Below are 15664 nucleotides of genomic sequence, written 5' to 3'. Positions count from 1 at the left end.
TAATGGCATTAAATGCTTAGTGGAATGAATAATAAATAATATTAACTACAATAGCAAACCAACAGTGATAACAATAGCCACAACGTACTGCTAATTATCCAGGCCCTGCAAAAAAAAAAAAGCATTTGACAATGCCAATATCCATGAGTGACTCAAAGTATTAGATTGAGGCAGCATAAGAGAGTAAATAAATAAATAAGTAAATATAAATGACTCTGAAAACAAATCCACAACATATGAATCAAACAATTTTCACTTTTAAATGCAGTCTGAGGTTCATAAAAAAGAAATGAGAGGTCCGTCTCTTGCACAGGCATTGAGAGAGAGCAAAGATTTAACGTTGGGCACTAGTGAACAAATCATTTCATTTCATTTCATTTTATTAAATTTATATGCCGCCCTTCTCCCTGAGGACTCAGGGCATCTCACAACAATAAAAATTAAAAAACATAGAGTAAAAAATTTAAAAGAGAATTAAACAATAAATGCAAAATTACAAAACAATTTAACCCAATAAAAAACCTAATTAAAAATCATAGTCAGTCCAGGCCCGCTTGTTGGAACAACCACATCTTCAGGTCACGGCGGAAGGACCGAAGGTCAGGGGCCGTCCGCAGCTCCAGAAGCAACTCATTCCAGAGGGTTGGCGTGCCCACAGAGAAGGCTCTCCCCCTGGGGGTCACCAGCTGGCACTGCCTGGCCGACGGAACCCTGAGGAGGCCAACTCTGTGGGAGCGAACCAGGCAATGGGAGGTTGACAATGGCAGCTGGTGGTCTCGCAAGTACCGCAGGCCTAAGCCATCTAGGGCTTTAAAGGTTATTACCAGCACCTTGAAGTGCACTCGGAGACCAACCGGAAACCAATGCAGCTCGTGCAGGAGTGGTGTAACATGGGAGTACCGAGATACTCCCATAAGCACCTGCGTGGCCGCATTTTGCACCAGCTGAAGCCTCCGGGTGCTCTTCAAGGGCAGCCCCATGTAAAGAACATTGCAGTAATCCAGGTGAGAAGTGACGAGGGCGTGGGTAACTGTGCATAGGGCATCTCGGTCCAAAAAGGGGTGCAACTGGCGCACTAGGCGAACCTGTGCGAAGGCCCCCCTGGTCACGGCCGTTAGATGATCTTCCAAACTAAGCCGTGAATCCAGGAAGACACCCAAGTTGTGAGCCCTTTCTGAGGGGGGCAATACCTCCCCCCCATCAAAAGAGATGGAACTTGTTGGACAATACGAGATGCCGGTATCCACAGCCACTCAGTCTTGGAGGGGTTAAGCCTGAGCCTGTTCCTTCCCATCCAGACCTGCACCGCCTCCAGGCACTGGGACATCACATCAAGGGCATCACTGGGTTGGCTCGGGGTGGAGATGAACAACTGGGTATCATCTGCATATTGGTGATACCTCACCCCAAAGCCACGGATGATCTCACCCAGCGGCTTCATATAGATGTTAAACAGGAGGGGGGAGAGAACCGACCCCTGAGGCACCCCACAAGTGAGGGGCCTCGGGGTAGATCTCTGTCCCCCTGCCAATACAAATTGCAAGCGGCCCGAGAGGTAGGAGAACCACCGTAAAAGTGCCTCCCACTCCCAACCCCTCGAGCCGTCGCAGCAGGATACCATGGTCGATGGTATCAAAAGCCGCTGAGAGGTCAAGTAGGACCAGGACAGAGGAACAACCCCTGTCCCGGGCCCGCCAGAGATCATCCACCAGTGCGACCAATGCCGTTTCCGTGCTGTAGCCGATTCTGAAACCGGACTGGTACAGGTCCAGATAGTCCGCTTCATCCAGGAATTGCGGGAGCTGACGCACCACAACACTCTCAACAACCTTCGCTACAAAGCGAAGGTTGGAGACAGGACAATAGTTATTCAAGGAGGCCGGGTCCAGAGCAGTCTTCTTGAGAAGGGGCCTCACCACCTCCTCTTTTAAGGTGAAGGGGAAGACACCCTCCATCAAAGAAGCATTGACAACTGCCTGGAGCCAGCCCCCTGTCACCTCCCAGGTGGCCGAAACCAGCCAGGAGGGGCATGGGTCCAGTAAACAAGTTGTAGTGCTCAGTCTACGCATGATCCTGTCCACATCATCCAGAGTCACAGTGTCAAACTCACCCCAAATGGTATGATCAAGACCTGCCCTCTCCACTCTGCCGGATTCCGCTCAGTCAGAGTCCAGGCCAGTCCGGATCTGAGCAATTTTGTCCTGCAGATACTGTACAAATTCCTTAGCCCTACCCTGCAAGGGGTCATCCCTCGGTCCCTGATTAAACAGGGAGCGGGTCACTCTAAACAGGGAGGCTGGGCGGTTATCTGCGGACGCAATGAGAGCGGAAAAGTAAACACGCTTTGCCACTTCCATCGCCACTAGGTAAGACTTAAGATACGTTCTTAGCTGTGTTCAACAGATTTGGATCCGCTGGACCTCCAACAGCTCTCTAGGCGTCTTTTCTGGCACTTCATCTCCCAGAGCTCCTCGGTAAACCAGGGGGCCACCCGGGGTCTGCGCCGCATCAGAGGCCGCAAAGGTACAACTCAATCCAAGGCCCCAGCAGCCGCCCTCTCCCAGGCTTCTACTAGGGCCTCGGCAGAGTCGTGGGCAAGGGAAGCAGGAAATGTCCCAAGCTCCGTCTGGAACCTTTCAGGGTCCATCAGGCACCTGGGGTGGAACCACCTGGTCGGTTCCACCTCCCAGCGGCAGGGGGTGTCATACTGAAAGTCTAGCTGGAGAAGAAAATGATCGGACCATGACAGGGGTTGGATGATTAAATCCCCCCTACCCAGATCATTAATCCACTGCCCAGAGATAAAAACCAGGTCGAGTGTCTGCACTCCATTATGGGTCGGGTCCTGAATTATTTGAGTCAGGTCCATGGCCGTCATGGAAGCCATGAACTCCTGGGCCCATTCAGACGCCTCACCCATGGAAGGCAGATTGAAATCCCCCAGAACTATAAGCCTGGGGAACTCAATCGCCAACCCGGACAAGACGTCGAGAAGCTTGGGCAGGACCGATGACACGCAGCTGGAAGACAGGTACGTAATCAATAGACCCAACTGAACTCCAGGACCCCACTTCAAAAGGAGAGACTCACACCCGCCTATCTGAGGGACAGTGGCCACTCGCGGACAAAGACTCTCCCTAATAACCTCCACCCCCCCACCTCTGCCCTGGGCCTGCGGCTGGTGAAGCACCCAGAAACCTGGTGGGCATAATTCCGACAGAGGGACACCCCCCCTCTTGGCCCAACCAGGTCTCCGTGATGCAAGCCAGGTCCATGTTCTCCTCCTCAATAAGATCCTGTATGAGGGGAGCCTTGTTCACCACGGACCTGGCGTTGATATAGACCAACCTGAGCCCAGGTTCCTGTAATCCTATGCCCCCGGGGGAGTGAGAAGAGCAATGAGAGCAGGAACAGGCCACCGCTTGAAGACAGCGGTGGCCCATTCCCCGATTACGATAAAGCCCTCTGCTCCCACACTCTCTGCCCCTCCCAATCATTGTCGGGATAGAAAGACCCTCCTCACTCGGAGCTGCATCCATTCCCAAACCCCTACTCCCCCCCCCGCGACCATCCGACAGTCTGGACTGTTGTCTGGGTCGAATTCCCCCAAGTTCATTCCGGATCCCTTGGACCGCCCCCTCCTGGATCCCCTTAAAATGTTGTTTAAAAATCTTAGTAAAAATCCTGTCAGGTTCCTCTTTGTGGCATGCCATCTCTCGAGGTCCCACAACCCATCATCAAGGAAGATCTTCCGTAAAACAGATGGACGCTCCTGCGAGAGGGGGGAATCTCACAGCGAGTAAAGTTCTGCTGCAGTGTACGCTGGCATAAAAAAGGGAAACAGTAACATCAGACAATGAAGGGTGCCAGCAGATGGAATCAATAAAAAGTTCAGTCAGCCTGTGGCAGATCCCAAAGCCAAAATCGTGGTAACGATCACCAGCGGCGACAGCGGAAGCCATAATAAAGGTGGCCAGGGGACAGCCCGATGACAGTAACGGCAGCCCATCGCGGCAGACACAAAACAACGGGTTCAGCCACGATGGCAAGAACAGCTGCAGCTGGCAAAAAAGGGGGGAGGAGGCGAGCACAACAGCAGGCACCAAGGCAACAGCAACAGCAGGCACCATAGCCGCAGCAATAGCGCCACCAGGTCCACAGCATCTGTAGAGCCAAGCTCGCTGAGTGGCGGAGAGGGGGGAGCCACGATATCAAAAGCCCCTTTCCCTGACCCCCCCCCCGCCACAGCCCAGGTCCCATAGCAAAATGTACAAGCAGTGTTTGGCTCCGGTTCTAGTTCATTTGACTCAACTCCGTTCGACTCGGCCCAGCAAAGAACAGTCGAGTCGGTCAGCCCCGCCCAGCTGCTGGCGTCTTCTCACCGGTGTGTGTGTTTGGATGGCCAGCTTCTCCTCCTCCGTCCTCTGCCATTTGCAGGCATATCCCGACAGGGGAGGGTGCTAATGCTCCACCGATAGTTCAGCTGACTGGATGGGGACCAAACGATGGTAAAAAAGTCCCATGGCCACCCAACAAAGCCGAAATCCGTTCCTCCCTAGGAACTCAGAAACAGCAGACAGCCATCATGGTCATGCGCAATGCAGATTTCAACAGGTTATTGATTTTTCTTGTGAAAGTGCGGTAGTCTTCTCCCAGACAAGGATGTCAGACTTGGGCCCAAGGAGAATCTTTTGTTACTGTTGAGGACCTGGCTGCTGCTGCTGTTGTACAGATACACTAGATCAGGTGTAGGTAACCTCGGCATAGCTGACTCAGGAATTCTGGGAGTTAAAGTCCATGAGTCATAAAAGAGCCGAGGTTACCTACCCCTGCACTAGACGATCCCATCTCTTTCTGATGGATCTGGTCAGTTTTCCTCTCTTCAATCTGGGCCAATTCCACAATGAGGCATGTCCCTAACAATGTTTGCCTTTACTACTGGGTCATATAAGCTGAGAATCACAAATGGTCATCAGCCAGTTCAGCAGTTACATGGTTTTAGTGTGGAAGGAGGCTACTCAGGCTTCTTGGAACCAAACTTATTCTGCAATTGTCCCAATGCCTTTTCTAGGAAAGAACCAAGAGCATATTCTAGTTTTGTCACAAAGAAAAATGGCAATACCACAGAAAGTATGAGTCTCAGGGGTCTAGAAGTGTATGTTCAATTGTTTGGTCGCATCAGGTTCAACCTCTTGATTCTCAAATATATTTTCTTGCACATGCTCATTAGTTCTGATTTTAGATGGTTAGTCCATTGTAGGAATCCTGTTCCTGTGTCTGGCCGTCAAAACCAGGACTGCTCTCTTATTTAAATGCCTGTTGTTCCATCTCGGCATTCAACTTCTTCCTGTATTATTACTTTATCCAATCAAAACTACCAGCACAACGCAAAATATGTCATGTTCCAACTTCAAAACCAAACTCTAGGAATGCATATGTTCCTTTTGAGCTTGGAATCTTTGAAATGGTTCTAAAGATGAATTGTCTTATACACAATTATGAATAAAGGGAAAGTTCATGGCAGTTTAAACGGTAAAAATTTTACTGTTTGGTTTGAAATTCTGCGGATTTGCAATGTCCTATTTAGGCAACTCTCTGACTATCTGTAGGTGGCCAGAACCTTTATCACACACATATCTGCAGGCAAAGAATCATCAAAGCCCTTGTACAGCATTACAATCAATAAAGCCCCATCCTGAAGAGAAAAGGGACTAAGCCTTCCAGTGGGTTTTTTAAGTCCACACCATCAATGCCATGGTAATTTTCATATCTGAAGTAAAAAAAACTGATTTAGGATTTGCCACACAAGAATAAAGAGATACAGGTAGTCCACGACATACAACCACAACTGAGATCAGAAGTTCTGTTGCTAAGCAAGGGGGTCGTTAAGTAAATCATGTGGCATCCCCAACTGACTTTGCTTGTTGGAAGCCAGCTGAGAAGGTCGTGAACGTTGACACCATGACCATGGGACGTTACAACCATAAAAAATGCCAGTTGCCAAGACCCAGAATTTTGATCATGTGACCATAGGCATGATGCAACAGTCATCAATGTGAGGACTGGTCATAAGTTACTTTTTTCAGTGTTGCTGTAATTTTTACGGTTGCTAAATGAATGGTTTTAAGTCAAGGATTACCTGTACAGAACCCTCTAAATCTTGCTGTATCTATGGCACTAAGGTCTTGTTGCACCCAGCATATTGATTTAAATTTTCTTAAGCACTTCTAACTGACTCTGGCCCATCGATGAACAGAACTATAATTACTCAAAGTCCACTGGTTTCCCCAACCCCTGTACCAGGATTTCATGGTAACTTAAATTTTCCTCAATGCTCTTTACCAATAATAACACAAGAGGACTATTAATAGCCAAAAGTTTGTTAATGTTGGTAACAAAGATTAAATGAAGTTTTTACTATAAAAGCTTACATGTTTTAGATTAGCATAATCAAATTTCTCACCAAAGTACTATGGAAAATAAAATTCCCCTTGTGACTTCCTATGAACCCAATTTTTCTAAAGCATCTAATATGCTCATAGATGAGCATGAAGGAAAATGATCAGCTTCACCCTATTAATTACTATAGATTTATAGAGATTATATCTGAATTACACAGTCATACTTAGTTTGTGACCATTAGGATGCAAGAAAAACAAAGCAGTATCTGTCACATGAAAGCAATGAATTAGCTATAGAGCAAATCATCTGACTAAAAACAAACCAGTCATTAACAAATAATCTGGAACATGAATAACAAGTTAATATGTAGAAAGGCACATTTCATCATCTGACTAAAAGTTAATATGAATTTTACATTGATGAAGATAAAACTTTAAAATAATTTTGCAAAGCTGAAAGACATAACATTTTTGGTTATGGTTTTATTTTTATTTTTTGGAAAGTGTGAAAATTGTAACAGAACGCCTAAGTCTTTACAAGTAATAGATGTAAATTTAAAGTGATAATTTTATGACATGCTAAAGCAAAGATAATTTAAAAGAAGCCACAGCTATGGTGACTTCAAAGATCTTGATTTTGAAAAAGTGGAGGAATTTTTACAGGAATCATAGAATTGGAAAAGTATCACTTAAGCTACTTAATCCAGCTTCTGTTAGTGCAGGAATCCAAACTAAAGAACCTACAACTGTCCAAATTCTGACTGCAAGAAAAGGTAAGCTAATAAACAAATTACACATAAAACTAGCACTGTTTCCAAATAAGAAGGCAGTAAAAATGAAAAGCACCATCATCAATGTATATTTTTCCTACATTTTAATAACAATTTGTTATTCGTATCTAGATGAGGCCCCATTGTATATTTTAACTCTTCAAAATAATCAGACACAGAAAATAGCTATTGGAAATTTGAAAAGTAATTTCTACATAAGCAGATCAGTCATACTTTATTTGTGAAAAACATGGTTTAAATATTAATTGAACTACAAAGAATGATTTGATTTTATAGCAAGGATTTGGTCTTTAAACTATTTACTTTGAAGTTGCTGCCCCAAGGCAAAGTTAAAATTTTTATTGTTATCAGGATCATAAGGTAGCATCTTGGCAGACAAGATTCCAAATCCCCATCAAAGAAAATTATTCTGGTGTACCTGAAGAAATTGAGCACCTGAAGAATCTGAGTGACAGTTTTATGAACAAAATAGATGAACCACAGGGGAGAAAGAAAACAATGCAAATAAATCACAATATATTACTTTAACTGCAAGAGTATTAGAATTGGAACCACTTCTGTGTTCTTCTACTGATAGTCAATTATCTGTTTTAATAAGCTGCTGGGCCATTTATAATGCAAAGTTCAGGCAATCTAGCTCCTCTTTCACATGTGTTTTAACATTATCCAAATGCCTTATTTCAAATTGTCCACTTTGTTCTAGAAAAGGTTGGTTACTCAAGAACAAGTCTTGATTCTTATTTTGATTGTATAATGACTGATGAAGCAAGTGACTAACTTTGGCCAGTGATGGACGATGGCCATCAACCTGAAGTAATATAGTTTCCATATAATACAACCTTGCCTTACAGTCAGTCATTTGGCAAGCTGTTTCCTGTAAAGTTTGATGATTTTAACCCACGAAAGTAAAGCCAAAACCTCTCCTTAAAACCATCAAACTTGTCAACTGCACACAGCTCTTTGAAAAAAAAAAAGAAATGCTAAAGGCAGCCAACACTTTTCTTTTTGGAATTGAGGGTACAGTGGGCAGGTTGTTGTTTTTTTTAACCACAAAGCCAGCTCCAGCCCTCTAGCCTCGTCCAGGAGCATAAGAAAAGAGACATTTTAAGTTGCTGCAGCTGAGTAGCTGTCGAAGAATCCAGTCAAACTCACTTCAATCATTACAATTCAAAATGTATGATTATATTTTCAGTCTAATAGATATTCAGTGTCACCATCCAGACCTCTTGATTCAATTTGCCTAAATCCCACATGTAGAGTGATTCTGATGGAGAATTAATTTAATCAGAAAAATCTACCGTGGCTGTTCCTTAAAAAAAAAGCTTTAGTGTATACTTTGTTTCCAAGGAAGCCGGTGAATAGAATATTCAGTAAAGCTTTTTTTTTTCCTTCTTTTCTTTTCTTTTTTTAAAAAAGCAAGTTTTTCCAACAGCATGGAGAAAAGGGATCGGATGATTCTTTCAATGCAAATTTCTAAAATGAGGGAAGGGTTTACATTTTAAAACATTTAATTTTCTTTCCTAGCTTATGAAAGTCCGCATATAGTAAACTATAGTTATTGTTGTTGTCTTCAAGTCAGTTTCTGGTTCCAGATGACTGCCTACATTAGTTCCTGCAGTTTTCTTAGCAAGGTTTTTGGTTTGCCCTTGCCTCTTTCTAAGGACTGAGAGAGAGTGACTGGCCCAAAGCCGCCCAACTGGCTTTGTGCCTAATACAGGACCAGACTCATGACCTCCTACCTAGTCTGTAGCTTTAACCACTATAAAAATTGGTTCTTGTAATAAACTAACTCATAGTTTAAAAGTGAATGCAAACGGATTTTACAAGATTTACGTGTGTGTGTGTGTGTGTGTGTGTGTGTGTGTGTGTGTGTAAAAGTAGGACAAACTGTTCTATTTTCACTCTGAAATATTTCCTGTTAAAATAAGAAATGGCAGTTCCTGAGAAATCATACAGCAAACTATCTCCAGAAGTCCAACCGTGTCTATTCTTTCAAATGATTACTCTTCACAGAATTCACATAATCCAAAGTTAGGAATTAAACACAGAACTGCATCCCTAAAACTCTTTTGTTTGGTAATTGAAGTAACAGCCATTTGGGTTTTTTTTAGCAACTGTGCTGTACTCTTCAATGTCTCACGTTATTAGAGACAGTTATAGAGGCCTTAAATTTTTTATAAACGCTACAAATAACGGCTGGCATTCGGTGATTTCTAGCAGTAAAATAAAAGCTCCAATGGAAGAGACAAATTTCCCCTCCTCTCTTTGTCTCCCGTTTACTTCAAAATATTTTCCCTAAAAATCAACTATAGTAAACTTTACTTAATACATATATATTTCATTGATACAAATCAAATAAATAAATAAATAAATAAATAAATAAATAAATAAATCCTTAATTATAAACTCTGTCAAAGCTGATATAGGAAAGAAAAGGCAAAGTAAGTGGGACTCAGCTAAAAGCCGATGACCAGAGTGGAACAGCGAGGTGGTGAGTAGACCAGCAATACTTTGCAATTCTTCTTTGGATAAGCAGCACTCACAAGCGCTCCAGACAGTTGCTCTTCACGAAGAGACTCTGATGGGTGTAATGTTCTGGGAGAAGAGGGAATAGCCATCTTGTTCAAACCATGGCCAGATGCCTTCCAAAGGATACTAGATTTTCCTTGCCTCCTTTTCTAACAACAAGTCGGAAAACTTGGATCAGTTTTCTTCAATCCTTAGCAAAAGAAGTTTTAAATACAAATTTAAGCCTTTTTTCCCCTAATAAACAGCACAAAAGTGCTGTTTAAAACACTTAGATTCACTTTCTAACACAGAATGAAGCAACATATTTTAATACTGGACAAACTGAAGGATATTTTTGAAAAAAGAACCCAGAAGTTGCGCGTCTGCTTCTATAAATAGTGTTTATAAGATGCTGTGGAAGAAGATTGACTTTGCATGACAAGATTGAGACTGATCTAAGTGGATTTTAAAATGTCAAGCTACAATTATGATATGGAAAATGTTCTAGTTTATTATTTGAAAGAACTAAAAATTAAAACTGTTAAAAGTAAAAGAAAGGAATATAAAGTTAATTTGGTCAAAGACAAAATAGCTTTGTTGTTATCTCTGATAACCCTTACTGGACTTTTGCTGATCAGGGTTGAAATGATGAGGCATTAAGTACTTGTTTATAGATAACAGATGGAATATGGGATATTATTGTTGTTATTTTAAGAGCAGATGATAAGCTACTAAAATTGTTTATACTTGTGATGAAGGGGAAAGCAATCTTTTTTATATTTCTTTTTCTTACTATATTCTTATTTTTTCTTTCTTATTTTCATTTTCTGTTCCCTTCGTTCCTTTTAATATTTTAAAGTTTGCATTATTTTTTTAACAAAATTACTATTAACACCCACCCACCCCTGATATAATAGGTAGACACATTATGTTCTACTTGTAGCCTCTAGAAAATTTTAAGATTTTTTTTAATAATAAGTAAAATAGATTTCTAATTACTCCAAACAGACTGAACATACTTTTTCTTAAAAAACAAAACAAAATCTGATCAAATAAAAACAAAACAGAAGATAGTCTTCTGGTGAAGTTTTTAACCTGCTTCTGCTGGAAAAATGTTGCCTACTACTGATGTAAATAGATATAATTTATCTGAATGTAGATAATTTTTTAAAAAGCTCATGACAAGAGATCTCTGAATGAAACTTTTATTAAACAGCTCTTGAAAAAGGCTTACTTGAATTATCATCACAAATGTCATTACTTAATGACAAATCCATTTTTTGTTTTTCATTCCAACAATTCTTAACTGTCCTTTTTGTGAAAACATAACCTGACATACGTATAGGTTTTTTTTTGCAGATGTACACAGTACTTAAAAATAACTCAAAGCTGAAGATGTGAAGGTTTGACAGGACAATATTGAAAGGGAGATCAGTCAAAAGAAAGAGAAAGACGAGATGGACAACCCCTTATCTCAGGGGTGTCAAACTTGGCGACCTGCGGGCTGGATGCGTCACACAGAAGCCGCACCACCCCAGCTCCAGCAAGGGGAAAAAGTCATGATATGTCGTGACGCGTCATGTGACACTGAGAGTTTGACACCCCTGTCTTATCTAGTAAGTTGGGAAAAGTCACTTGACTTGGAGGAAGATGGTCAGGTACATGGTGCATAATTACCACACAGAAAAAAATAAGCAGTAAGGACATTGCAAAGAAAATGTATAACTAGGATGCACACACATGTATCCTCTATATGTGTGTGTTCAACCATACAATGCAACATTCAGGCATGTACATATTAAAGTCTGTATCACACAAAGCCTCTCTAGGTCAGCTTTCCAAAACCTAGTGCTCTCCAGAGTAACTGGAAATAATCCCTAGAATTCCCAGTCAGCATGGACAAGTGCTGGTCTAAGTCATTTCTTTTAAATAAAGGTAAAGATAAACGTTTCCCTTATTGAGATATATCCAACACTAGGGGGCAGTGCTCATCTCCATTTCTTAGCCCAGGGAGCCAGCATTGCCCCGTTCCGTGGACATGTGGACAGAATTACTATATGCTGAGGCACATGGAATGCTGTTACTTTCCCAAAGAAGCCGTATCTATTTATCTACTCGCATTTGCATGCTGTCAAACTGCTAGGTTGGCAGGAGCTGGGACAAGGAACGGGAGTTCATCCCGTCATGCGATGCTCTGGTCTTGAACTGGGGTTGTCAGCCTTTCAACTGACAAGCTCCTTTAAATAGTTTCAGCTGAATATTGAGTATTTACGGCATAAGCCCTGAGAGAAGATGGACAGTCATAAGCAAAGTGAAAATAAAAGCCTCCGGAGGAAAGCACACAAGTATAGGAATTCTCCTAGTGAGCAAAAGTATGAAATATAATTAAAGAAAGATGGTATGAATAGAAAGAATACTAGCTGTGCTAACTTAATTTCCCCTGAGTGGCATTTGTAAATATATAAGTAGAGTTTTAACCTGGTTTACTTTGTGCATTCACTGAAATCTGAGAAAGATTTTCAGTTTTTCAGCAACATTCTGTGGGGGAAAAAGGAAAGAGGATTTCAGAGCACCTTTTATACATAAATATTTAGCAACTTGGGGAATGTCAATAGCAACTGCTCTGATCATCATCAATATTTGACTTCCAGACTGTATCTTTATTTTCCCCCAGTTTATCTATTAGGAGCGACAGTTTAATAGCTTTTACCAAAATTATGCTGTGAAATACATACTGATCATTTTGTAACACAAGGCTTAGAACTCTATACATTTTAGGGAAGATTAATATATGATGCCTGGGTAGAAATGAGGGAATTCTTCCAGCTGCTCAAAACACATGAATTGATAATTTAGAGATAAGTAATGAAGTGGCCAGTTTGGAATATGTTGCCAGACTATTTGATATGCTAAAAAATGATTGTAAAAAATTCCAAAAGACTGAAACTGGCTGGGCAGACAATCAAATGGAAAATGAAACATAATACATAATACTGAAGGCAGGACAAGAAGCAACGGATGGAAACTAATCAAGGAGAGAAGCAATCTAGAAGTAAGGAGAAACTTCCTGACAGTTAGAACAATTAACCTGTGGAACGACCTGCCTCCAGAAGTGGTGAATGCTCCAACACTGGAAGTTTTTAGGAAGAGACTGGACAGCCATTTGTCCAAAATGGTATCGGGTTTCCTGCTTGAGCAGGGGGTTGGACTAGATCACAGGTCTGCAACCCGCGGCTCCAGAGCCGCATGCGGCTCTTTCAGCCATCTCCTGAGGCTCCCAGTCCTCTGCCATGTGCAGTCCAAAAAAAAAAAGTGGGACTAAAAAAGTTCAACCAATCAATTCAAATATGCAGGGTAAGTGCATATCTCTCCTTGGCTCCACTCTTCAGTCAAACCCTGTTCTGCGCATGCGCGCATGTACGTGCATGTGCACATTTTGCGGCTCCCAGTTTTTCCTTTTGTGAGGGAACCGGTTCCGAGTGGCCCTTTCACTGTTTCAGGTTGCTGACCCCTGGACTAGATGACCTCCAAGGTCCCTTCCAACTTTTTTATTATTACTATTATTATTACATTTAAATGTAGCATGCTAAACACTGGAGCATTACCCCCACCCCCAATTTCAGTACACTGGTAAAACCTGTGATGTATGTAAGAACCTGAGGTCATAGCAAATAGTGTGGTGAAGATGTTACTTGCATATATCAGTTCTGAAGATTTTCCTAGACTGGAGTATAGTATAGTATTCTGAAAAAAATGACAACCCATTGTTAACCAGTATGGTCCGGGCTGCATATGACTGAAACAAAGAATGCCTGGGACAATGAGCAGTAGCTCTTTCTGGGGAACAGCAGTCAGAACTCTGTTCAGTTCTAATAATCAAAAAGGAAAGAGAAATCTTCAGCCCCCTCCCCTCAAATATTTTTGCAACAGGCTCCAGTGAGTGGACCCTCGGATTTCAATAAAAAACCCTTAGCCCCATTTTAAAGTGAGGCAACCATCCCCAAGGACATAGATATACAGCTCTTAAATAGCTATACCTCACATATAAATTGTTGTACAAAATGTGTTATGTGTATGTGTTTGTGCAAGTATAAATGCAAATATATATTTATATTTACACGTAGCACACATATTTAAAATGCCAAACCTTTACAAAAGTTATGAATTCTTCTACTTTTTCATTGGACATGATCAACTTTTTCTGCACCATTTCAAGGGCCTGTTCACTCTGCCTTGCTAAGCTGTGAAGCTGTTGAGAGGCCGTTGTTTCAAGTTCAGTCATGGTATATTCTGTCTCTGCCATTTTAGCTTCCAGACTGGAAAGATTAAATTCCTGAAATACAATCACAACAGATCAAACTGGTAAATGCTCAGCACATCGTTGAATGTGTTAAGTGTATTTTGGCAAAGGGAAAACTTGATTTGAGCAGACTGAAGATGAGGACACAAATGTCTTCTATTTCTGTTCAATTTTTTTTTAATGAAAAAAGACCTTCTTTTACCGGTCTACTATAGAGAGCGTCCTCTCGCACTGTATTGTGGTTTGGTATGCTGGCCTGACAGCCGCGGATAGGAAAGTATTATAGAGGGTGGTGAGCACAGCACAAGACATCGTGGGCTGTCCTGACACCATTGGATGACATCGCCAGGGCTCGCTGCCTTGGAAGAGTGAGGAAAATTCTCAGGTACAACTCACACCCTGGTCGGTACCTCTTTACTCTCCCACCATCGGGTAGGAGATATAGGAGTATAGCCAGCTGTACCAACAGGCTGAAGAACAGCTTCCATCCATGGGCTGTCAGGCTCTTGAACAGGAAATAACTTTACGTATGATTAACTTGCGAGGCCGGTGTGTTGTGTGCAATTAGCTCACATGGTGTAACAAGACGGTGGGTTTGTTGTCACTGTGAGTTGTGGTGGTGGTGGGGCACAAAGGGAGGCTCAGCCAATCTCAATGTATACATGGTTGTACTTTGACAACAAAGGTTCATTCATTCATGTCTTCTAGCATTTCTGAATTGGAAAGAAATTAGCGCAGTGTCTAGAAGATCCTACAAAAAATTAATCGTAAAGCTCATTGCCATCTCCTACTGTATAGTCTTCTTTCCTGCCCATTGTTCCAGTTAGATATAAAACACACTAAGATCGTCTGTTGTTTAAAACTCAGGGGAAATAATGTCCTGCTTGTCTATCTTGTATAAGTCCAGATGCTGCTTCCTCTGTAAACTGTCCAGTATTGAGTGCTTATTATACCTGAGTATGTTGGCTCTAAAAAGCTCGTGTTTCCTGTATTGAAGCTGTAGGAAAAGCTGAAACAGGTTTATGCTCAACCAGACAGAATGGCTTAGAATCTATGGGAAGAGAATTTGTAAAATCCAGAAAAAGATTTATAATATAGGATTAAAGCCCGTAACAATAGAATGCATCCAAACTTTCTTTCTAGGTGCTTTGTTAGACATAATTCAGTGTGACACTGACATCTCCTTCAAATCTTTGCTTTATCTAGAAACAGGGGAAAAAAATAAAGGAACTCCAAAATGTAGAATCACCTGGCATTATATGAATTCATTCAGAACTTTGCCTAACAAAAAGGGATAGTGGGAGAAGAAAGCAAATTTCATTAGAGCTTTGCTTTCTGGTTTCTCACCTGTTGTAGAAAATATTTGTCTGATAAGGCTACATACATTAAAGTCCAAGGAGAGGGAGAATGCTACTATAAAATAGTATATTTTAGAAAATTATATCTCACCCTAGTTAAAAGCATTCCAACATTCTATTATAATTAATGTAATTCAACTTCAGAAATTTCTTCTGAATTGCAACCATATGTTATATGGCTTGAAATAAAACTCAAGACAAATGCTACTATGGGCAAATTAAAAATGCAAAGGCACCGAACATGGAACTATTTACTTGTAAAAAAAATGTGCACCAGAAAACATAGGGCGGTTTGTTAAATAATTT

At 41.6% G+C, this 15664-nt stretch overlaps 1 protein-coding gene across 1 annotated transcript in view; it reads right to left on the bottom strand.

The window, feature by feature from the left end:
• Positions 1–15664, bottom strand: part of CNTLN (centlein) — a gene marked incomplete at both ends in the record, with an annotated part of 198071 nt that overhangs the window by 15248 nt on the left and 167159 nt on the right. The window contains one exon of the mRNA XM_081318884.1: positions 13848–14033. Coding sequence (XP_081175010.1) covers positions 13848–14033 — 186 coding nt within the window. The remainder of the gene's footprint in view (positions 1–13847; positions 14034–15664) is intronic.

The sequence above is a fragment of the Vipera berus genome (assembly GCF_964194415.1).
Source record: "Vipera berus genome assembly, chromosome: 2".
In the NCBI taxonomy this organism is placed as follows: domain Eukaryota; kingdom Metazoa; phylum Chordata; class Lepidosauria; order Squamata; family Viperidae; genus Vipera; species Vipera berus.
The sequence above is the reverse complement of the archived record's forward strand: the minus strand, read 5'-3'. Positions and strand labels throughout refer to the sequence as shown.